At 42.3% G+C, this 25,776-nt stretch overlaps 1 protein-coding gene and 1 pseudogene across 15 annotated transcripts in view; one reads left to right on the top strand and one right to left on the bottom strand.

The window, feature by feature from the left end:
* Positions 1-17,845, bottom strand: part of KLHL12 (kelch like family member 12) — a 38,354-nt gene extending 20,509 nt beyond the window's left edge. For 5 of the 15 annotated variants that reach the window (XM_063613274.1, XM_063613272.1, XM_063613271.1 and 2 more), the window contains exons 1-4: positions 16,320-16,513; positions 13,898-14,137; positions 8,271-8,424; positions 6,712-6,929 (exon numbers count right to left, since the gene is read on the bottom strand). In XM_063613274.1, the coding sequence (XP_063469344.1) occupies positions 6,712-6,929; positions 8,271-8,424; positions 13,898-14,092 (567 nt within the window). In that variant the 5' untranslated portion in view covers positions 14,093-14,137; positions 16,320-16,513. Of the gene's footprint in view, positions 1-6,711; positions 6,930-8,270; positions 8,425-13,897; positions 14,138-16,319; positions 16,549-16,717; positions 16,769-17,728 lie in introns of those variants that run through there. The other 10 variants (XM_055234952.1, XM_055234956.1, XM_055234953.1 and 7 more) reach the window with 5 other exon arrangements.
* LOC134731886 (heterogeneous nuclear ribonucleoprotein A1-like) lies at positions 336-5,148 on the top strand (annotated as a pseudogene).
* Positions 17,846-25,776: the final 7,931 nt, after the last annotated feature.

Raw genomic sequence — 25,776 nt, 5'->3', positions numbered from 1 at the left:
TATCTATCTATCTATCTAAGATAGATAGTACCTAATAAATCACCAGTCACATATTGGCCTTCGTTTCAGAATTTCTCCCATACCTGAATTGCTTCTGGTCTTCTCTATAACTTTAAGGAAGGTAGGTGGGGGAATCTGTTGCCTTATTCGAAATCAGCTCTTGAAATAATTTTAAGTCATAATTGTTACCTAATAATCTCCAGGCTCTCCCCTCAAATTGTTCACCCAAGCCTCTGAAGCAGGAGCTTCTCTAACATCACTATGTTGCAGTTTTCAAAAGCATTATCGCCTTTCTGCCCGTGGACGCTGCCGAAGAAGCATCTTTAAAGTCTCTCCTCCCTGCCGTCATGTCTAAGTCAGAGTCTCCTAAAGAGCCCAAACAGCTGAGGAAGCTCTTCATTGGAGGGTTGAGCTTTGAAATACCAGTGAGAGCCTGAGGAGCCATTCTGAGCAATGGGGAACGCTCATGGACTGTGTGGTAATGAGAGACTCAAACACCAAGCACTCCAGGGGCTTTGGGTTTGTCACATATGCCACTGTGGAGGAGGTGGATGCAGCCATGAATGCAAGGCCACATAAGGTGGATGGAAGAGTTGTAGAATCAAAGAGAGCTGTCTCAAGAGAAAATTCTCAAAGACCAGGTGCCCACTTCACTGTGAAAAAGATATTTGTTGGCAGCATTAAAGAAGACACTGAAGAACATCACCTAAGAGATAATTTGAACAGTTTGGAACAATGGAAATGATTGAAATAATGACTGACTGAGGCAGTGGCAAGAAAAGGGGCTTTGCCTTTGTAACCTCTGATGACCATGACTCCGTGAATAAGACTGTCATTCAGAAATACCATCCTATGAATGGCCACAACTGTGAAGTTAGGAGAGCCCTGTCAAAGTAAGAGGTGGCTAGTGCTTCATCCAGCCAAAGAGGTCGAAGTGGTTCTGGAAACTTTGGTTTGGTCGTGGAGGTGGTTTTGGTTGGGATGACAGCCGTGGTGGTGGTGGATATGGTGGCAGTGAGGATGGCTATCATGGATTTGGTAATGATGGAAGCAATTTAGGAGGTGGTGGAAGCTACAGTGATTTTGGCAACTACAACAATCAGTCTTCAAATTTTGGACCCATGAAGGGAGGAAACTTTGGGATGCAGAAGCTCTGGGCCCCTATGGTGGTGGAGGCCAATACTCCGCCAAACCACGAAACTAAGGTGGCTATGGTGGTTTCAGTAGCAGCAGTAGCTATGGCAGTGGTAGAAGATTTTAATTAGGAAACAAAGCTTAGCTGGAGAGGAGAGCCAGAGAAGTGACAGGGAAGCTACAGGTTACAACAGATTTATGAACTCAGCCAAGCACAGTGGCGGCAGGGCCTAACTGCTACAAAGGAGACATGTTTTAGACAAATACGTATATGGGCAAAAAACTCGAGGACTGTATTTGTGACTAATTGTGTAACAGGTTATTTTAGTTTCTGTTCTGTGGAAAGCGTAAAGCATTCCAACAAAGGGTTTTAACGTAGATTTTTTTTTTTTTGCACCCATGCTGTTGATTGCTAAATGTAATAGTCTGATGGTGATGCTGAATAAATGTCTTAAAAAAAAAAAAAAGAAAAGCATTATCAATTAGCCTTCAAGGAACTACTGTGTATTAGGCACTATGCTATTTGAGAAGATATATTTAATTAATCATCTGGGGAACTTAGGTCTAAGCATACATATGACCAATTAGATAATGTGAGATACACTCTAAAAAAACCTACACTACATCACTGGAAGGATCTAGGTATATAATAACACCTAGGACTTCCCAAAGACAGACACCTGAATACAGGTCCTATGTCCCTTCTACCAGCCCCTAGAGAGTACGTATTCTGGGAGATACCTTTCAGAGTGTCACTGTGATTAGATAAAAAAACTTTTCCAAAGAACTGTGATACTCTAAAAACGCAGAAGATGTTTCACAAAGTTCATTCATTTGAGGGCTTTACTGAACCCCTCTCTTAACTGCCAGGCACTGTCCTGGAAACTGATTACACAATGGTGAACAAATCAGATATGGTGAACAAATAAGATATGATCCTTGCTCTTAACTGGGGAGTCAAACTGCTAAATCAGAAAAATGAACAATCTCACTATTATTACATGCTACATAGGAAAGGTACTGGGGCTATGAGACAGAACAACATGAGATTTCCTAGTTTAGATTGGTGAGGCAGGGAAGGCCTCCCTGAAGAAGCAACAAATTGAAATCTGATGGATGAGTAGCAGTTAGCCAGGGGGAGTAAGAGAGTACTCCAAGGCAGACAGAAGAGCACACTCAAAAGCACTAGAAATGCACTGTCCAATACACTACCCATGTGTGGCTATTTACATTCACCGTAATTAAAACTAAATTAAAAACAGCTTCTCAGTTGCATTAGCCACATTTCAAGTCCCAACAGCAACACGGGGGTAGCGGGAGCAAACTAGACACCATAGATATAGAGTACTTCCATCTTCACAGAATGTACTATTGAACAGCTCTGTCCTACAGCAAAAAAGAACTGGCAGCTTGAAGAAATGACTAGAAGGCTAGTGTAGCAGAGTGAATGAGAGTGATAGAGGAGTAAAATATGAAGCTGGAGAGTTAAGCAAGGGCCAGATACAGAGAGCATTAGAATACTGGATTTGACTCTAAGAGCAACTTGAAATCATCCGAAGGTTTCAAGCAGGCTAGTGATATGATCATACTGATGTTTTTAAAAGATTATCCTGGCTACTGTGGGTAGAACACTTTAAAGGGCCAAGAGCTAGAAGAGGTTAGATGCTGCTCTGGTACATTAGGCAAAAGGTGAAGGTGCTTACTGGACTATAGTTGTGGCAGTGGTGAGCCACTGGAGAAATACTTGGGAAGTCAAACTAACCCAGGCAATTGTTGGATGAGATGCAGGGGAGGGTACAGAAGGTGTCCTTGATCTTAACTTAAAACTTTTATATGATTGGCAAATAGTTTTAAGCAGCTACATGCTAGACTCTGACACATTCTAGGTTAAATTAGACACATCAATTTAAAGATGGAGTTTTCCAACCATGAGCAGAGGTTTTTCGGTTTTTTTTTTAAGACTAATCAAATGAAGCAGCAGGTGATTTAAGACTAATCAAATGATGAGCAGGAACAAAGAAATCTGTAACTGATTGTGATCAATAGTTGTAAACACCACTGCCCTCAGACCAGCCATGAGCAGATAATCATGAGCAGAAGACAGAATAAATTAGAACTTCAGAGAAACAGCTAACGGGGAAGAAAAAACCCAAACATTAATGCCTCACTACAGAGAAAAATAGATTTTCTCCACAATAGATTTTCACAAAGAATTCTCTTGAGTATTAGGTACTGGCGTTCTTATTTTATGCTCGGAACAGTCCTGTGTACTTAGCACTAATACTATCTAAATTTTATAGAAGAGGAAACTGAAGATTAGTGGTTAGGTAACACATGCCACACAGCCAAGACTAAATCCCAGTTGGACTCTAAAATCCATGCTGTTTTAACCAATATGACATCCTGCTTCCCATTGTTTTAAGTACTATTATTTTATTTAATAAGAGGGAGCATTAGCAACTGAGAGTCAGACATCTGGTTCCTATTTCTGGCTGGTATAGGGAACAGAAAAAATATGTCACTTGCTTTCTTTCCAGAAAAAAAGCAAAGGGCAGTCTTGACACACACTTAAAAAAAAACTATACATGAGTTCTCAAGCTGTTTTTCATTTCAGCTTCTAAATAAGGTTAGTTATTTGTTCTCTCTGCCCCATCCAGTTTTATTCCAAAGCCTGTATAATTCCAAAAGAAATGACTTCTATGATTATTTCCTGATTTGGACAATTAGAAACAAACTGAAAACATGATGAGCTCATAGTTGAGTGATTAAGAGAAGAGACTCCAGAGCCAGACTACTCGAATTTGAAACCTGGCTCTACCACTTACTAGCGGTGGTATGAAATCTTCACTTTCCTCCTGTGAAAAATGAAGATGTGTGAATTAAATGAGATAAAAATATCAAGAATGGTACCATTAGAATGGAAGCTCCGGTGGACAGGGATTTTTGCTTTGTTCATAATTTGATCTGCAGCACCTGGCAATGTTCTGGGCGCACAGTAAGCATTCAACAAGTATTTAGTAAGTGAACCAACAGTAAATGCTGAGTAAGTATTAGCTATTATATGTAGTGAACGTCAAATCTGTAGTGCTCATTCTATTCACTGTATTTTCCAATATGTGTACAAATCAAGAAAAATCAAGATATTCTAGTGAATTGCCAGTTTCCAAGTCTGATGAATATGTTTTTTGGCTATGCCTGCCATTTCAGCACAAGGATACAATGTCCCACACTAAGAGGCTGAGAACTAAGATTTTAGCAAATTCTTGACTCAATAGCATTTGCAACAGCAGCTTCTCTGGGCTGATACAGAGCCCAGTATGTCAGGCTGGAAAATAATTCCTCTACAGTTGGAACCAGTGTCACCAATGTGCTCTAATCCATTTTCCCTCGGAACAGTCACTAGAGAAAGGTGTAAAGAAACACTTGACTAAAATTTGATAAGAAATATACTTAAGGCCAGGAGCAGTGGCTCACGCTTATAATCTCAACATTTTGGGAGGCCGAAGTGGGTGGATCACCTGAGGTCAGGAGTTCCAGAGCAGCCTGGCCACGATAGTGAAACTCCGTCTCTACTAAAAATACAAAAATTAGCTGGTGTAGTGGTGGGCGCCTATAGTCCCAGCTACTTGGGAGGCCGAGGCAGGAGAATCACTTGAACCCAGAAGGTGAAGGTTACAGTGAGCTGAGATCACACCACTGCACTCCAGCCTGGAAGAAGTATACTTAAGACCTGTTATTGGCCGGGCGCGGTGGCTCACGCCTGTAATCCCAGCACTTCGGGAGGCCGAGGCGGGCGGATCACGAGGTCAGGAGATTGAGACCATCCTGGCTAACACGGTGAAACCCCGTCTCTACTAAAAATACAAAAAATTAGCTGGGCGTGGTGGCGGGCGCCTGTAGGTCCAGCTACTCGGGAGGCCGAGGCAGGAGAATGGTATGAACCCAGGAGGCAGAGCTTGCAGTGAGACGAGATCGCGCCCACTGCACTCCAGTCTGGGCAACAGAGCGAGACTCTGTCTCAAAAAAAAAAAAAAGACCTGTTATTATATTACACAAATATCCTAGTTTTAACAAAATAAATCAGGAGAGAGTAATCGTTTAGTTTATGGAAGTATATTAGAGGCTTTCTTTAAATAGTATTGCCTGAGCCTAGCATTGCTTGAGCCTAGCAGTCCAAGACCAGCCTGGGCAACACAGCGAGACCCCATCTCAACAAAAATTTTAAAAAATTAGCCCAGTGTGGCAATATGCAGTTCCAGCTACACAGGAGGATGAGGTGGGAGAGCTGCTTGAGCTCAGACATCCAGGCTGCAGTGAGCCACAATTGCACCACTGCACTCCAGCCTGGGTGACAGAGCGAGACCATCTCAAAAGAAAAAAAAAATTAAAGAATTGGGCCACTGGAGATCAATACTATGGGCTTCAAAGACATCTAATAACTATATTGGACTTCTCACTCCAATTCTTAGCCTAACTACAAACCTATATGCAATAAAAACTCTGCTACTGGTACTCTGATTTAGAATTAGGATTGACTTTTCTTCTGTGTAGGTTAAGTCACTGAATGCCTGCCTGGCACAGGTAGTATACCCCTGGTAGGTGAAGTATTATTCCTTCTGCTTCCCCCGCAAGAGACAGGGTCTCCCTCTGTTGCCTAGGCTAGAGTGCAGTGGTGCGATCATGGCTCACTGCAGCCTCAAACTCCCGGGCTCAAGAGATCCTCCTACCTCAGCCTCTCAAGTAGCCGGGACCACAGGTGCTCACCACCATGCCAGGCTAATTTTATTTTTTTGTAGAGACAGGGTTTTGCCATGTTGCCCAGGCTAGCATCAAACTCCTGGATGCAAGCAGTTCTCCTGGCCTCAGCGTCCCAAAGTGCTGGGATTACAGGCATAGGCCACTGCGCCTGGCCTACTATTCCTTTAACATCCAGTTCGCGTGTCCCTTCCTTCCATCTGCTGCATCCTCACAAGACAGTTATGATTTGGTTCCTGCTTCTGTAGATCCTCACTTCCAAACTTTTGTCTCCTCATTTCTGATCCAGTCCTGAGCAAAGGTTTATTCTTTTTTCTTCTATGTAATGTCCTTACTTTGTATAGGCTCATTATTCTCATTATCCTCTTTATAACTTTTTTTTTTTTTGTCTATATCTCTGTCTCTACTAGCAGGCTGTGAATTTTCTGAAAGCAAGAACTATATTTACCCACTTGGGGATCTGTAGCACCTGGCATAGTAAGTGCTACATAGTAGATATTCTCAATAAATGTTTGTGAAATGAGTGAATGGGTAATAGAGAAGTGGTCTACAGATACCTACTTTACTTCCAATTTCTGCTTATTCTATACTCTGTTTAATTGTGATTCTTACCCACTGGAATCATATATCTAATTGATGAAAGTAGCAAACTCCCTCTCCATAAAAATGCAAATAAATTTGGTACAGGAGGGGTTAATGAAATCTTTGAGCCAAAATGCACACTTGATTATGAAGCCCTGATGGTAAGTAACTGCATCCTACTTTGCAAGTTTTGTAATTGCCCAATCTTGAAGAAACCATAACATCAAGACAAATCTGTACCTGAATTTCGTCGCACTTGATTAGCTTTTCCACCTCTCCTTGACTCAGAAGAATGAATTCTTCATGCTGTACCACTTCAGGAAAATGCTTCTGGCTAAAAACCTCAGCTGCTTGCATCAGGTCAACACAATTGTGGGTTTCAGCAAAATCCCTAATACCCAGGCAATTAGAAGGGTCCAATTGACTTTCTAAGAACTCACAGCAGGCTTGTTTCACACCTAGGACAGACACAGGCAGCAAACACTTTAGAATAGTTGGACAGGTGTGATCTAGGCTATATTCTTGTATCTCAGCATCTTCTCTACATGTTATCAGATGAGCCCTTGTTTCAACACCTAAGAAACAGATTAGAAATTCTATGCTTAAGGAACTTAAACTCTATTTCTGGCTTATGTACTATGCCACTTTCAGCAAGACCTTTACACCTGTCTCTGCTTAATCTTTAAAACGAGTATTGCAAGATGAATCACATCCAGAGACCTGGCACAATTCAACAAAAATGCCTATAAAACTCTTGGGAATCAAACTATAAAACCAATTGCTAATTCAGCATAATGTATCCATTTTCTACTCTACATGAAAACTTACTAAAAGACTAGAGTGAAAGAAAAGCAGAAGACAGTAATAACAAATCTCATATTTATCTAATTGAAAAGTTCAGAGTATTTTAATTTTATGACTCTGCACTAATGCAAAAGCTTCACACCGTTTAAATCATGCATTAAAAACTAAAAATGTGTCAATTATGTATATATAAACACTGAAAATATAACTGAATGTTAAAAAAGAAAAACTGGGGACCAGGAATGGTGGCTCGTGCCTATTAATTCCAGCACTCTGGGAGGCAAGGTGGGAGGATCACTCGAGCCCATGAGCTTGAGACCAGCCTAAGCAACATTAAAAATTTTTTTTAATTAGCTGGGTGTGGTGGCATACGCCTGTGGTCCCAGCTACTCAGAAGGCTGAGGAGTGACAATTGCTCGAGCCCAAGAATTCAAGGATACAGTGAGCTGTGATTGCACCACCGTGCTCTAATCTGGGTGACAGAGTGAGACTGTCTCAAAAACAAAACAAAAAACCTGGGAATTGTAAGGGAAAACAAACCACCTGTAACCCTGTGAAAACATCATACTTTAGTATTTTGTGCATCAATTTAAATTTCATTTATCTTAATGAAATACTACCACTTAATGGCCAGATAGATAAAGAGTATCCACGTAGGCTATGTATAGTATCAGTTTTTTATTATATTTCCTTATAGGTGTGTTATATACATGTATGTAAGAAAACACATAATTTCTCCTTCCTCCACTTTTTTTAAAAACAGAAAAGGTGCAAATGCTCTCTCTTATAGAGCCAAATACTCATATCTGGAGAAGTTCCTTTATAGTGCTATTGACATCTGATCTCTTATTGCTCAATGAGACAAAAGCCATGGCCAGTAAACGTGAGCATCCATAGTTTGTCTCCAAAATGTTCATGATTAAGTTTACACTATTAATTTTCAACCTTTCCAGGGCTATTTTGACATAAACAACAGCAAGTTTTAATGTCTGTACCTTTCAACTGAAGCAGACAGGCTGCAGGAAGCAGTTCTTGTACATTCTCCACTGTCACATGTACTGTTTCTGTGTACACAAAGTCCAATAAAATTTCCATGGTAGAGGCAGTCAAACCTTGGATGTCAACATAAGGTTTCCCCTTCTCTGAGAGCTAAAAATTCGAAAGGTATAAAAGAATGATGGTTATAATTCCACAAGATAAAGGCAGAATCTCATATCTAAGAGCTTAGAGATGTTAATAATATTAACTGAACATTTATCTTTAAAAATTATGGGCCAGGCGTGGTGGCTCATGCCTGTAATCCCAGCACTTTCAGAGGCCAAGGCAGGCAGATCACCTGAGGTCAGGAATTCAAGACCAGCCTGGCCAACACAGTGAAACCCTGTCTCCACTAGAAATACAAAAATTAGTCAGGCATGGTGGCACATACCTGTAGTGCCAGCTAATCAGGAGGCTGAGGCAGGAGAATTGCTTCAACCCAGGAGGCGGAGGTTGCAGTGAGCCAAGATTGCGCCACTGCACTGCAGCCTGGGCACCAGAGTGAGACTCCGTTTCAAAAAAATAAAAAAGAAAATAATAAAATTATGCTCTATTTTGTTGGATTTTAATAAAGCAAATATGGCACATTATCTGTAGCTTTCCAAGTGAAGAGGGTAGTTACCTATACCCCAGGAGTAAGTATTAGGTGACACCTTCCTGCAATAGCAATTTTGCCAGTGAGTAACTTTAAAAATCTATTTCATATTAAAATACAGATGTATTGGCCGGGCGCGGTGGCTCACGCTTGTAATCCCAGCACTTTGGGAGGCCGAGGCGGGCGGATCACGAGGTCAGGAGATCGAGACCACGGTGAAACCCTGTCTCTACTAAAAATACAAAAAATTAGCCAGGCACGGTGGCAGGTACCTATAGTCCCAGCTACTCGGAGAGGCTGAGGCAGGAGAATGGCGTGAACCCGGGAGGCAGAGCTTGCAGTGAGCCGCGATTGCGCCACTGCACTCCAGCCTGGGCGACAGAGCGAGACTCCGTCTCAAAAAAAAAAAAAAAAAACATATGTATTACAGAAAAGAATGCAAAAGTTCCATGAACATAACACTGGTCCGTCAACTTTTAAGATAAGACACAAAATTTCAAAGAAATTTCATGTTTGTAGAGGACCACGTGGGTTTTAACTCCAGTCTCTCCAGGATTACCTAGTTCTTATCATCTGTCCTTAGACTACATTTTTTTTTCCTTTTTTGAGATAGAATCTCTCTCTGTTCCCCAGGCTGGAGTGCAGTGGTGCAATCTCGGCTCACCGTAACCTCTGCCTCCCAGGTTCAAGTGTTTCTCGTGTCTCAGCCTCCCAAGTAGCTGGGATTACAGGAGTGCACCACTACATCCAGCTAATTTTTTTTTTTGAGACACAGTCTTGCTCTGTTGCCCAGGCTGGAGTGCAGTGGCATAATCTTGGCTCACTTCAAGCTTCACCTCCCAGGTTCAAGCAATTCTCCTGCCTCAGCCTTCTGAGTAGCTGGACTACAGGCACGTGCCACCACGCCTGGCTAATTTTTGTGTTTTTAGTAGAGATGGGGTTTCACCGTGTTAGCCAGGCTGGTCTTGAACTCCTGACCTCAAGTGATCTGCCCACCTCAGCCTCTCAAAACGCTGGGATTACAGGTGTGAGCCATCATGCCCGGCCCTTAGACTGCATTTAGTAATGATGAAAAAGAACATGCAGGTCATCCTAAGGGACTTTCTTATGTAACATCATCTGAATACAAATAAACCATTTGCTACTTTTTCAAAATACTGGGTTAGACTAACTGAATTGTTAGTAGTATATTTAGTCTGAATTGTTAGTAATATGTCTTCTTGAAGCTATGAGTATTGATGAGGCCAGATAATCATAGAAAACTGTTTAGCTAAGAGAAGAAATCTTCAGCTTTACAGAAACTATCTGAAAATACCTTATGAAAATTTTACTAGATCTTAATCTTAGTTTAGAAATTCATTTTACTCAAAAAACTCTGGTGCATCTCCATTATTAACTAAACAGCTTTATCATTTTTTTTTTTTTTTTTTTTTTTTTGAGACGGAGTCTTGCTCTGTCACCCAGGCTGGAGTGCAGTGGCGCGATCTCGGCTCACTGCAAGCTCCGCCTCCCGGGTTCACGCCATTCTCCTGCCTCAGCCTCTCCGAGTAGCTGGGACTACAGGCGCCCACCACCACGCCTGGCTAATTTTTTGTATTTTTGGTAGAGACGGGGTTTCACCGTGGTCTCAATCTCCTGACCTCGTGATCCGCCCGCCTCGGCCTCCCAAAGTGCTGGGATTACAAGCGTGAGCCACCGCGCCCGGCCACAGCTTTATCATTTTTGATTTCTCCATCAGCCAGACAATAACCAAAAAGCACTCTCTACCAAAGCCAAGAACAAAATCAATCCCTAACAGTAAAAAAGTCACTAGCATATTATTTTGAAAAAACACATTAGGTTTTATTAACATTTAATACAGTACTAATATTCATAAACAATTACTGTCCCAACACATTAAATGCATTTAATAATTATGATACTGAAATATGTAAGTACATGTATTCCAGAAATTTCTCATTCAATAAACTATTTCCATCAAATAGTTTAAATATGGAAACAATTTCACTATGTAAGAACTTACAGCAATTATACACTTTACATTTATATTTTGCTTTAGAATTTTTCAGCATGCTTCTCATTTACTACTATTTCATCTAATTCTCACAGCAACCTGGTAAGGTAGTTAGGTCTGATACTATCACTATTTAAGAGATATAGGGTCTAAGGATCAAAGAAGATCCAAGACTTTTTTTTTTTTTTGAGACAGAGTCTTGCTGTCGCCCAGGCTGGAGTGCAGTGGCGCAATCTCAGCTCACTGCCAGCTCCGCCTCCCGGGTTCACGCCATTCTCCTGCCTCAGCCTCCCGAGTAGCTGGGACTACAGGTGCCCGCCACCACGCATGGTTAATTTTTTGTATTTTTAGTAGAGACGGGGTTTCACTGTGTTAGCCAGGATGGTCTCGATCTCCAGACCTCGTGATCCACCTGCTTCGGCCTCCCAAAGTGCTGGGATTACAGACGTGAGCCACCATGCCCGGCTGAAGATCCAAGACTTAATCAGTCACTTAGCTAGTAAGAGACAGATATCATTCTTATCAAAGTATTTCAGAAAAAAAAAGAGAGAGAGAGAGAGACATAAAACCCAGGTCCTCTTGCCTCAGTCTTGTGATCTTTCAATCAGATGACATTTGAGGAGCATTTCATGGCTGAAGAGAACAAGGAAACCATCTAGTTCAACTACTTTATTTTACAGATCAACCCAGTGAAGTTAGATGCTTCCCAGGGTTTATACGGAATTGCTAAGAGAACTAAGCCTAGAATCCAGGTCTCTGGACTCTCTCCTTTAAACAATTACTCTCAAAAATAAAGCCAAAACCATCTAGCATTTCCTTGCCTGATGTCAGTTTTTAAAGAAAGAAATCATTGGGCCGGGCGCGGTGGCTCATGCTTGTAATCCCAGCACTTTGGGAGGCCGAGGCGGGCGGATCATGAGGTCAGGAGATCGAGACCACGGTGAAACCCCGTCTCTACTAAAAATACAAAAAAAAAAAAAAAAAAAAAAATTAGCCGGGCGTGCTGGCGGGCGCCTGTAGTCCCAGCTACTCAGAGAGGCTGAGGCAGGAGAATGGCGTGAACCCGGGAGGCGGAGCTTGCAGTGAGCCGAGATTGCGCCACTGCACTCCAGCCTGGGCGACAGAGCGAGACTCCGCCAAAAAAAAAAAAAAAAAAAGAAAGAAAGAAAGAAATCATTACTGATGAGAAAAAAAGAATTTCCAGATAACAAAAGAGTAAAGACAGACTATTTTCAAGCTGACAAAAAACAGGATGCACAATATATAATTAGCAATCAGCAGTTCTAGTTCATTTCTTGCTCAGCAGCTGCTGGGTGACACTCTCTTTACCCAGTTAAATTACAAATGCTTCTGATGATCTTGGGTATATCTCATGGAAAACAGTATAGGACAGGGATCTGCCTTGTTATATCACACAAGTTTATTTAAAAATTAGCCTGGATTAGCTGGAATGACCTGTCAGGTTCCTGTTCTCCCTATTAGCCATGTGACTGAGCATTGGCTCATAGTATTTTTAACCATACCAGTTTTAAAATTAGATTGTAGTATATAAAATTCATACTTCAGAGGCTAAGGCGGCGCAAGAGTTAAAAACTGTTCGGGCTTTAGAGTCAGAAAATATAAAATTAAATCCCACCTCTAGCACTTACAAGCCATGGGACTTTGGGCAAGTGATTTAACATCTGAAACCCTATTCCTTCATTTGTAAAATGAGATGGTAATACCTACCCCTAGGGTGAGTCAGATATGCACAGCAATCACTAGCACAGTACCTGGCCCATAAAAGGTAGTTATTACCATCATAGAATACGCCTCTCCCATTCTGATCCAGCAGCAATATCTTCACTAAGATGATAGAACTAACTAAAACAAACAAACAAACAAAAAAACTTGTGCTTAAAAAGACTTTTACAAAAGCGTTTTCATAATGAAATATTTCAGGCATACATGTAAGTGTAAATTATATAATAAACAGTGGTGCACCCACAACTGAGCTTTGAAAAAATAAATCAAGATAATTTATTTAAATCTGCTCTTAAAATGAGACTTGGGATCTTGAAAAACAAAGACTTGCAATGTTCTTTTCTGTTCAGCTTTCTAAGAATATTCAACACAATATATTCAACAGCCTTACTCTACATTTCAAGTATTTTGTCAGGCAATTACTAAGTAGTGTTTCTTAATACTTTGTGAGCACTACCTGTATTCTCTCAAGCCAACATTTTCCTAATTCCCTTTGTTAAGTGCTTATGAGTTAACTTCTTTTTTCAGATTATACACTCTACACCTGTACAGCTATTCATTAAAAATTCTCCTTCCTTTCATTTGAAGTTATCCTAAAATCTACACTGATTTTCTTCACATATTGTTATGAGGAGTGGGATGCAGTTTGAATCCTACTCCTCTCTCCTTCCTTTCTCCTTATCCCTCTGGTATTCACTTAAAAATTTTTAAACTGTAGAAGGAGAAAAGGCTGGGTGCAGTGGCTCACACCTGTAATGCCAGGTGTGGCCACTCTGGGAGGCCAAGGCAGGAGGATTGCTTGAGCCCAGGAGTTCAAGACCAGCGTGGGCAACATAGTGAGACCCTGTCTCTAGAAATAAATAAATAAAATTAAAAACAAAAAAAGGAGAAAAATTGGAAGACAAATTTAAGAAATAGTAAAATCGAATAGCTGACATTTGTGTGTTTTACTACATATTACACTATTCTAAGCACTTCGTATGTTATTTCATTAAAAAATCTTCACAACAACCTTAATAACCATGTGTTATTACATATTACTATTATCCCTAATTTAAAGATGAGGAAACTAAGGCATAGTCATCTAAGTGGTAGATCTTATCCAGAATCTGCCAAAACATCACAGTGTAAAAATTCACAATTATATCAAACTTCTACTATTTTATTCAGTGAAATTAGACAACTAGAGTTCCACGGGAGTTTCATTTGTGTGGGGCTAATTTACTACTTACCTCACTAGTGAACATGGCACAGAAGTAATCACTACAGGCAGCCAGCACAATCCGATGGGCAGGGAAGTCTTTCTGCTCTACTCTCAATGTCACATCACAGAGGGTATTGCTCTTCCTGAGGGAGTTCATTGAATTGAGGATGGATTTAGCGTGAGTATTTGTCATTATGTCTTTGGGGGCCATAATGCCTCCCATAAAGCAGTGCGGAGAAAGAACAAAATGGGTCCTTGGATTCTGCCACTACAAGAGAAAAAAAAACAATGAGCATATTCAAAGAACTAGGGAAACTGAACATATTTAATTAGCTTTACAAATTAAGAACCTAAGGAGGCCGGGCGCGGTGGCTCACGCTTGTAATCCCAGCACTTTGGGAGGCCGAGGCGGGCGGATCACGAGGTCAGGAGATCGAGACCACGGTGAAACCCCGTCTCTACTAAAAAAAAATACAAAAAATTAGCCGGGCGTGGTGGCGGACGCCTGTAGTCCCAGCTACTCGGAGAGGCTGAGGCAGGAGAATGGCGTGAACCCGGGAGGCGGAGCTTGCAGTGAGCCGAGATTGCGCCACTGCACTCCAGCCTGGGCGACAGAGCGAGACTCCGTCTCAAAAAAAAAAACAACAAAAAAAAAACAAATTAAGAACCTAACAGGCTTCCTCAGACCCAAACATACACAAGTTGAGGGCACTCCTATGCCTGGCATCACCACCAACCACTATCTAGCCACTATCTAGTCCATGTAAAAGTTCTCCCTTCTTCCTCTGAATTCCTCTATCATGGAGTGTCCCTACCACTTGACATTTATTATGATCAATGCTGAAATGTAAGTAGAGATAAACAATATATGCCCTGTAAATCTTGACAAGGTTCTTGTCTCAAATGATAAACTGAAAATATAAAATTTCTTAAAGGTGTTATATTATTACTATTTAATGTCCTTAAGTAGATAAGTATTTAGAGGGTGAGGATCCTGATTTATATGTATGCTTTCTATCCTAGAAGTTGCACAATAAATGTTTAGAATTTAATGTAAGAAAAAGTGTATATTCAACTTCAACTTAACAGCAAGAAAGGCCAGTCAGTAAAAATAAACTTTTTTCTAAAGAAGTATCCAGATGATTATGTCTGATGACTTCCAAATATATCTGGATTTCTTCTTAAAATGAAACTTCGGGCCGGGCCCAACAGCTCACTCCTGTAATCCCAGCACTTTAGGAGGCTGAGGTGGGTGGATCAGTTGAGGTCAGGAGTCTCAGCCTGGCCAACATGGTGAAACCTAGTCTCTACTAAAAATACAAAAAATAGCCAGGTGTGGTGATGCACGCCTATAATCCTAGCTACCAAGAAGGCTGAGGCCCGAGAATCGCTTGAACCCAGGAGGTGGATGTTGCAGTGAGCCAAGATCACACCACTGCACTCCAGCCTGGGCAACAGAGCAAGACTCTGTCTCAAAAAAAAAAGAAACTTCAATTGAGGACCCATTACCTACACTGAATAGTGGAAACCATGCAAGTTATCGATGGACTTACACTTGCTTAAGATATTGAAGCTCTTCAACAAGAGGGTATTCCTACTCTACATCTGTAAATGTCCATTACTGTTAACGAATCGATATTGGAATCCAAAACTTTCTGAAATGATCCGGGGTAAAGGAAATCAAACTGTGGTCTCCAAAAGTCCACAAGTCACAATTAATCTTTCAACAGGAAAAATGAGATCCTAAATTCTCATCTACTTCTGTTTATAGTTGGCATTTTACTCTATAAGCACTATAGATAATCCCTCCAACAACTCTGCAAGACCCATTTTACAGAAAAGGGGGTGATTCATCAAAGCATATGTTTTTCAAAAAGACTTAAGTCAACTTAGTTTCAACTCTAGGGGTGTAAAAAGAGTCTGGAACAAATGTCCATTTACTGTGAAGACAGCCTGGGGGGTGTTTTATCGTTTCCGTGTCAAAATGACAGTAACCCCGGTGCAGAGTGGTCTTCCTTCTAGGGGATTCCCGCCTCAACACTCCAAGTCTCAACATATCCTTCATCCTTACCCTTCTGAAGTGACCTATTTTCTAGAACTTCCATTAACATCTAAATAGAGAGATTCCACTTCGGGAGATTCGGGGCAGGGAATGGGTAGTAAATTCGGGAAAGACTAAATTCTAGAGAAGGAAACGAAGTCCTTCCTCCTGATACCACCAGGCATATGGCCGGTACCGGCAGGTGGAGGCATCGGAGAGGGGCAGTTCAGGGGGAGAGCTGAGAGGGCGACCGAGGCCAGATGCCCCACCCCCCGCCAGCCTTCCTCCTCTGTCGGGCATGTCTCCCATTCCGCCTTGCAGGGAGACCAAGGATGGGGGGTAGGGCCATAACCCGGAGTTGACGGACAGGAAGGGAAGGGCTGACTGCCATCACTTCCGCGCAACTCACCTCCGCTCCCGAGCACACACAGCCGCGCCGGGCCCGTCCCCAGCCTGTGGGGATGGAGTGGGGCGCGGGGCCAGCAGGCGGCTCAGGAAGAGCCGAAACGCCGCCGCCGCCGCCCCGACCCGGAGGCTCTGGAGGCTCTGGAGGCTCTGGAGCCGTCCGGGTCTGGTCCCTGCGTCCGCGCGACGTGATGACGCAATGCAGCGGGAGCACCGCCCTCCTCCCGCTCCAGAGTCTGCGTCACGTGAGGAGGTGGTGTCACGTGACCTGTCAGTACCCTAGTGCGGGGCTTCTGTACGCTGCTACGAAGCCGAATTACAAAAAGGTCGGGTGGGCAGGGCATGGTGGCTCGCTCACGCCTATAATCCCGGCACTTTGGAAGGCCGAGGCGAGCGAATTACCTGAGCTCCGGAGTTCCAGACCCGCCTGGGGATCACGGCAAAACCCCGTTTCTACAAAAAAGAAAAAAAAAAAAATTAGCCCGCACCGCGCCTTTAGTCCCAGCTACTCGAGAGGCTAACAGGAGGATCACTTGAGCCAGGCAGCAGAGGTTGCAGTGAGCCAGGATCGCCACTGCACTCCAGCCTGGGCTACAGAATGAGACCCTGTTAAAAAAAAAAAAAAAAAAAAAGTCCGGGCGTGGTGGCTCACGCCTGTAATCCCAGCACTTTGGGAGGCCGAGGCGGGTGTATTACTTGAGGTGAGGAGTTCCAGACCAGCCTGGCCAACATGGTGAAACCCCATTTCTACTGAAAATACAAAAAAATTAGCCGGGCGTTGTGGCACGCGCCTGTAATCCCAACTACTCAGGAGGCTAAGGCAGGACAATCGCTAGAACCCGGGAGGCGGGGCTTGCAGTGAGCCGAGATCGCGCCACTGCACTCCAGCCTGGGCAACAGAGCGAGACTCCGTCTCAAAAAAAAAAAAAAAAAAAAAAAAAAAAGGCCGGGCGCGGTGGCTCACACCTGTAATCCCAGCACTTTGGGAGGCCGAGACGGGCGGATCACGAGGTCAGGAGATCGAGACCATTCTGGCTAACACGGTGAAACCCCGTCTCTACTTAAAATACAAAAAAATTAGCTGGGCGTAGTGGCGGACGCCTGTAGTCCCAGCTACTCGGGAGGCTGAGGCAGGAGAATGGCGTGAACCCGGGAGGAGGAGCTTGCAGTGAGCCGAGATCGCGCCACTGTACTCCAGCCTGGGCGACAGAGCAAGACTCCGTCTCAAAAAAAAAAAAGAAAAAACAAAAAAAGACTGGATGTTGTGGGGTCCGGCAGGGAGCCTGGGAATGTATCTACTGCTCTGCGATTGGCTAAGCCTGAGTTCCTCCTTACCGCTCACGAGGCAAGACAGACAGAGAGAATTCCAACACTTAATATGCCAAGCATCTGATTGCAGCAAGTATGTTTTACCTTCCAGGTGCTGAGGAACTGTTTGACATCGAGAAAACCCACAGAGGCCTCAAATTTCTTCACGTCCATTGTCCACAATGGCCTTTTCGGGCCGAACAACGCTGCGGCGAGAATCCTCTGAGCCTTGCGATCCACAGACCTCAGTATATACTCTACATCATAATGGGCCCTGTCATCACCACTGAATTGATTCTAAGGAAATTCTAATTGATTCAGGAAATTCTAATTTATTTTGGTGCACTTATCTTAGTGACTGAAAAGGCAAAAAGGTTAATTAGTTCAGCTCATCTGAATGTATAGACAAATTGTGTTTGGTAATACTATTTTCCTCTGTGAGCCCTTCGATTCTTTTTTTTTTTTTTTTTTTTTTGAGACGGACTCTTGCTCTGTCGCCTGGGCTGGAGTGCACTGGCGCGATCTCAGCTCACTGCAACCTCCGCCTCCCGGGTTCAAGCGATTCTCCTGCCTCACTCAGCCTCTCCGAGTAGCTGGGACTACAGGTGCGCACCACCATGCCCGACTAATTTTTGTATTTTTAGTAGAGACGGTGTTTCGCCGCCTTGGCCGGGCTGGTCTCTAATTCCTAACCTCGTGATCCGCCCGCCTTGGCCTCCCAAAGTGCTGGGATTACAGGCGTCAGCCACAGCGCCTGGCCCTTTGATTCTTAAGGGTACTAAAACCATAGCCAAGTGGGTAGCATTCTAAATTTACATTGTGTCCCCATCTTCCATATCATACCTTCCTGATCTAAAACTGTCCCTGACTCACATATTGTAGAGAAAGATGCAAGATTGGTATATTATTGGGGGCATTTTGGAAATATTCGTCGATTTTAATAAAAATTTCCTGCACGTATACTCGTGCACATGTAAAACGATATATGTACAAGATTGTTAACTGTAGCATTGTTTGTAGATTAGATCGACAACAACCTTAAATGTCCATTAGTAGGGGACTGATTCAATAAGGTATAGTACATCCGTAAAATCCAATACCATGAAGCTGTGAACAATTTATATACTCTATTATTGGTGTAAAAAGGTGGAAGATATATTCATATTTGCTTGTGTATGTGTAACATGTATTTGAAAAGACAAAATAAAGTGGTAACCTTGGTTTCTTTGGGGAAAAGAACTGTTTGGTTGTGAGACAGAGTGGGAAGGAGATTTTTGCCCTTTATAATTTATTTTGCCTTTTGAATTTTGCATCATGTGAATTAAAAATAATGTTCAGAGCCTGGTGTGGTGGTGTGCACCTGTTGTCCTATCTACTTTGGAGACTGAAGTGGGAAGATTGCTTGAGCCCCAAAGTTTGTGACCAGCCTGGGCAACATATCAAGAGCACGCCTCAAAATATATTTCTATGTTCAATTTTTTAAAAAGTAAAAATAGGCTGGGCACAGTGGCTCACGCCTGTAATCCTAACACTTTGAGAGGCCGAGGCAGGCGGATCACCTGAGGTCAGGAGTTCCAGACCGGCCTGGCCAACATGGCAAAACCCCATCACTACTAAAAATACAAAAATTAGTCAGTCATGGTGGCGTGCGCCTGAAATCCCAGCTACTCGGGAGGCTGAGGCCAGAGAATCGCTTGAACCCGGGGAGCAGAGGTTGCAGTGAGCTGAGATCACGCCACTGCACTCCAGCCTGGGCAACAGAGCAAGGCTCCATCTCAAATAAATAAATTAATTAATTAATTAAATTAAATTAAAAGTAAAAATAATTTCTTGTTTTCAGGATGTAAAATAGTACTTAAGTGATATTGCCTAATTCCTGGCTGCTAAATCAAGGATTTTTCCAAATATGAGAAGCAACTTAATAAAAGAGGCTTTGTTTAGAGTATGCCCACTCCTTTTATTCACAAAATAAAAGATGGAGAAGCTGTTAGCAAGATTATCACCAAAGGAACAAGTTCAGACTTCTGACTTTTTTCTTCTTTATTTTTTCCTCTTTCTTTTTAATATTTGTGGGTACATAGTAGGTGTATATATTTAGGGGTACAGAAGGATTTTGATACAGGCATATAATGTGTACTAATCACATCGTAGAAAGTTGGGTATCCATCACCTGAAGCATTTATCCTTTGAGTTACAAACAATCCAAGTATACTTTTAGTTATTTCAAAATGTACAATTCAATTATTATTGACTATACTCACCCTGTTCTATCAAATACTGGGTCTTATTCATTCTTGCTACTTTTTCCGTACCCATTACTCTCCCCACCTTCCCCCAACCCCCACTGTCCTTCCCAGCCTCTGGTAATCATCCTTCTACTCTCTATCTCCATGAGTTCAATTGGTTTGATTTTTAGATCCCACAAATAAGTGACAACATGCGATGTTTGTCTTTCTGTGCCTGGTTTATTTCACTTAACATAATGACCTTCAGTTCGATCCATGTTGTTGCAAATGACAGAATCTTATTCTTTTTAATGACTGAATAGTACTCCATCATGAATAAGTACCACATTTTCTTTATCCATTCATCTGTTGATGGACACTTAGGTTGCTTCCAAATCTTAGCTATTGTGAACACTGCTGCAACAAACATGGGAGTGCAGATATCTCTACGATACACTGATTTACTTTCTTTCTTTTTTTTTTTGAGACAGTCTTGCTCTGTTGCCCAGGCTGGAGTGCAGTGGTGCGATCTCGGCTCACTGCAACCTCTGCCTCCCAGGTTCAAGCAATTTTTCTGCCTCAGCCTCCTGAGTAGCTGGGACTACAGGTGTGTGCCACCACACCTGGCTAATTTTTGTAATTAATTTTTTTAATAATTTTGTATTTTTAGTAGAGACAAGGTTTCACATATTGGCCAGGCTGGTCTCGAACTCCTGACCTCGTGATCTGCCCACCTCAGCCTCCCAAAGTGCTGGGATTACAGGCATGAGCCACCACACACAGTTGATTTACTTTCTTTTGGGTATATACACAGTAGTTGGACTGCTGGATTGTATGGTAGTTCTAGGTTTCGTTTTTTTTTTTTTTTTTTTTTGAGATGGAGTCTCGCTGTTGCCCAGGCTGGAGTGCAGTGGCGCAATTTCGGCTCACTGCAAGCTCCGCCCCCCGGGGTTCACACCATTCTCCTGCCTCAGCCTCCCGAGTAGCTGGGACTACAGGCGCCCGCCACCTCGCCCGGCTAATTTTTTTTTTGTATTTTTTTAGTAGAGACGGGGTTTCACTGTGTTAGCCAGGCTGGTCTTGAACTCCTGAACTCGTGATCCGCCCGCCTCGGCCTCCCAAAGTGCTGGGATTACAGGCGTGAGCCACCGCGCCCGGCCTCTAGGTTTAGTTTTTTGAGGAGCCTCCAAACTTTTCTCCATAGTCGTTGCACTAATTTACATTCCCACCAATAGTGTACAAGGGTTCCCTTTTCTCCACATTGTTGCCAGCATTTGTTATTGCCTGACTTCTGGATAAAAGCCATTTTAACTGGGATGAGATGATGTCTCATGTAATTTTGATTTGCATTTCTCTGTTTAATTATGTTGAGCACCTCTTCATATGCCTGTTTGCCATTTTTGTGTCTTTTTTTGAGAAATGTCTAAATATTTTGCCTACTTTTATTTTTTAAATATTTATTTATTTTGAGACAGGGTGTTATTCTGTCACCCAGACTGGAGTGCAGTGGTATGATCTCGGCTCACTGCAACTGCTGCTCCTCTATGCCGGGCTCTAGTATTTTGTTAAGAATGTTTGCATCAATATTCATCAGATATGTTGGCCTGTAGTTTCTTTCTTTCTTTCTTTCTTTTTCTTTCTTTCTTTCTTTCTTTCTTTCTTTCTTTCTTTCTTTCTTTCTTTCTTTCTTTCTTTCTTTCTTCTTCTTCCTTTCTTCTTCTTTCTTTCTTTCTCTTTCTTTTTTTTTTTTAATGTGTCTTTGTCTGGTTTTGGTATCAGGGTAATAGTGGCCTTGTAGAATGAGTTTGGAAGTATTCCCTCCTCCTCTATTTTTTGGAACAGTTTGAGTAGGCTTGGTATTACTCTCATTACAAATGTTTGGTAGAATTCAGCAGTGAAGCCATCAGGTCCCAGGCTTTTCTTTACTGAGAGACTTTTTATTACAGATTTGATCTTGTTACTTCTTACTGGTCTGTCCAGGTTTTGGATTTCTTCATCGTTCAATCTTGGTAAGTTTTTTTTTTTCTTTTTAAAAAGAAAATGGATGGCTTATAGAGATAAGTTAGGCTCTCCCCTATATTTTGATTTACTGATAGGAAAAGGGGTAAAATCAGACTCTTACCTTTTATTCTTCGCCTTTCTTTAATCCAAGCTCATCAGTGTTTTTGTCATTTGTTCTGTAATGCCTAGCACATAACAAGTCCTCAAGTATTTAGAAAGTAAGTGAATGAACCAGAAGTATGCAATTAGAGAAAGAAGGTAATAGTTACTTGCTGCTAGTTAGCAGTTCTGACAAAAGCAAGGGAAGAGATTGAAAACAGGAGCAAAAGGAATTTTTAAGTGATCTGAGTCTTTAGAACATGAGCTTTAAATGAGAATGACCTGGATTCAAATACTGGCTCCAATCCTGTCCATCACGTTAGGAAAAATTATTAGTTTCATGGAGGGATCTAAATTTGCAGCCACTAGTATTGAACTGGAAGGAAACCTAGAGATCACACCTGATGTAAGTCCATCCATTTTCTAGATGAGGCAATAAGCAGATTCATAGCAGCTGAAATCCAGTGTGGTCCTCAAACCTGTTAGGTGCTAGGCACTATGGAATAAGTAAATGACAAGCACTGATGAACTGTGATTAAAGAAAGGCCAAGGCGGGCAGATCACTTGAGGTCAGGAGTTCAAGACCAGCCCTGGCCAACATGGTGAAACCTCATCTCTACTAAAAATACAAAAATTAGCGGGGCATGGTGGCATGTGCCTGTAATCCCAGCTACTTGGGAGGCTGAGGCAGGAGAATCACTTGAACCCCAGAGGCGGAGGTTGCAGTGAGCCGAGATTGTACCATGGCACTCCTGGGCAACAGAGCGAGACTCTGTCTCAACAAAAAAAAAAAAAAAAAAGGAGGCCAAGAATGAAAGCTGAGAATCTGATTCTATCCCTTTCCCATTAGTGAATGAAGAACTAGGGGAAAGACTAACTTATTTTCTAACTGCACTTACTATGTATTCCACAGAGTCAACGATATAAAATGATGTACCAAAAGTACCAAATAGGTGCCCAATAAATGTTATCTCTTAGATCCTCTTTCCCTGATCTTGTCTAGTAAAGAGAAATGAAGAAACACACATTAGGTTGTTTTTTAATTTATTTTATTTTATTTTTTTAAGAGATAGGCTCTTGCTCTGTCACCTAGACTGGAGTGCAGTGGTGTGATCACAGCTCACTGCAGCCTCCAACTCCTGGACTCAAGCAATACTCCCACACACACTAGGCCTTCTCAACAGCTGTGGATCTCATTTCCTTATCTAGAAAATGGAGTTGGATCAGATATGATCCCTAGGTTTCCTTCCATTTCCTATACTAGCGGCTGCAAAATCAGATGCCTGCAGGGGCCAGCAGATGACTGCACTGAGACCATCACTCTAGGTAGGGACCATGATGAATTGGAGAGCACCAGCCTTCTATAAGGGACATACATAGCTGCTTTTGAGCAGCAGTTGATTGCTCTCACTGTGCAAGGCCAAACATGTCTACAGATGTTTTTGATGTACAGGTAATCAGTTTGTGACTTCTGCCAACAGTTCCTTAAGCATTTTTTAAGACTTAAAATGGTTTTGGATTAAACATATAAAACACTCATTGCATAAAGGCAGTAAGTATCACATGATCTTAGGCACAAGGATCATGTAGGTGCTCACCACCTAACTTAAAATAACATAAAGATTCTTAGTCCTTCAGAGGTAAACATTATTCTAAATTAACATTCTCTCTTTAAAGTTTTTACCATGTTTGTATCCTTAAACCTATCATTAATTTAGCAAGTTTCTTAATTTTACATACATGCAATTATGCAAATATATTCTGTTGCTTCCCTCCCTTCCTGCCGATCTTATTTCTAAGGATCAACCATGTTGTTGCTTGTCACTGTAATTCATTTTCACCAGTAGTGTTTCATTGTATGAATACACCAAGATATAGTTTTCCATTCAACAGTTTTGGACATTTGGCTTGTTTGCAATATTTTGCTACTACAAACAGCTGCAATGAACCCTTTGGTACAAGCTAGGTTTTTCAAGAGCAGTGTGTTTCAAAGCGTGAGTAGTGACCCATTACTGAGTCATGAGAGCAATTTAGTGGGTCAGCCAGCACAGTTTTTAAGTGAAGTAACCTAGGGTAGATATCAGATGCATTTCATATTGTATAGTGTCGTTTCACGAAATGTTTGAATGTTAACATGTATACACTCTGTGTGTGTCCACGTAAAGTTGTCCTGCCAATGTATACTTCCACCAGCAGCATCTGGTCTGCTCCACATCTGCACCAACACTCAATATTAGGCTTCTAATTTGGTTTCAGTCTGGTTGGAGTGAGACAGGTTATCATTTTGGTTTTTTTTTTTTTTTTTTGAGACGGAGTCTCGCTCTGTCGCCCAGGCTGGAGTGCAGTGGCGCAATCTCGGCTCACTGCAAGCTCCGCCTCCCGGGTTCACGCCATTCTCCTGCCTCAGCCTCTCCGAGTAGCTGGGACTACAGGCGCCGGCCACCACGCCCGGCTAATTTTTTGTATTTTTAGTACAGACGGGGTTTCACCGTGGTCTTGATCCCCTGACCTCGGGATCCGCCCGCCTTGGCCTCCCAAAGTGCTGGGATTACAAGCGTGAGCCACCGCGCCCGGCCTGGTTTTAATTTACATTTCCCTGGTTACCACTTGAGGCAGAGAAACTTTTCCTGTTGGTGTAGGTGGATTATTTTTTTAAAAGGATCATTCGTTCTTCCATTGTAGAAACTTGACCCTTGACGTGAACCCAACTTTAACTCAAGAAGACTGCCCTTAAACTGCCTGCATTAGCTGTGAAGTGATTACTATCTTGCACTATATAATGAACAGAACTCATGTCAGGTTGAGTACATTTCACAATAGCACCGAAAAGCATGGAATGACCCCGGATGAGACAACCTTAGGCAACATGGGATATATCCCTAAACTTTGGGATGTATTCCAACACTTTTGATAATCTTCTAATTATTATTACTATACTTTTTCTTTTCTTTTGAGATGGAGTATCGCTCTGTCGCCCAGGCTGGAATGCAGTGGCATGATCTTGGCTCACTGCAACATCCGCCTCCCGGGTTCAACCAACAAGTAGCTGGGATTATATACACCCACCACTATGCCTGGCTTATTTTTGTATTTTTAGTAGAGACAGGGTTTCACCATCTTGGCCAGGCTGGTCTTGAACTCCTGACCTCATGATCCACCCACCTCAGCCTCCCAAAGTGCTTGGATTAAAGGCATGAGTGACCGCGTCCAGCCTATTACTATTATTTTTTGAGACAGTCTGGCTCTGTTGCCCAGGCCAGAGTGCAGTGGTGTGATCTCAGCTCACTGCAACCTCCACCTCCTGGGTTCAAGTGATTCTCGTGCCTTAGCCTCCTGAGTAGCTGGGATTACAGGTGCCCACCACCACACGAGGTTAATTTTTGTATTTTTAGTAGAGATGGGGTTTCACCATGTTGACCAGGCTGGTCTCGAACTCCCGGCCTCAAGCAATCCACCAGCCTCGGACTCCCAAAGTGTTGGGATTACAGGCATGAGCAATTGCACCTGGCCCTGAGAATCTCCTAATTATTGAACACTACTATAGCATACTGATTTCTCTAACAAGATGATCTGTTCTTTCCAAATGGCTCTATGAAAAAAAATTTAAAAATGTAAAAAGATAATCCATGCAACAATTACACAAAAAAGTAAAGCTGTATTGGGGAACGGATGCTAGGAATTCAATTAGGTCCATTTATTGGCCTGCATGTGCCAGCCTGTCAATGCCTATGACTCAAATTTGTGCCTCAGGAGAATCTGAAATTAGCACAGGTCTTACTTAATCTTTTGGAGTTGTGTGCAAATAATCAAGACCATACATGTGAAATC

This window comes from Symphalangus syndactylus, chromosome 19 (genome assembly GCF_028878055.3).
Source record: "Symphalangus syndactylus isolate Jambi chromosome 19, NHGRI_mSymSyn1-v2.1_pri, whole genome shotgun sequence".
NCBI lineage: Eukaryota > Metazoa > Chordata > Mammalia > Primates > Hylobatidae > Symphalangus > Symphalangus syndactylus.
This window is presented reverse-complemented; position numbering and strand designations above follow the sequence as displayed.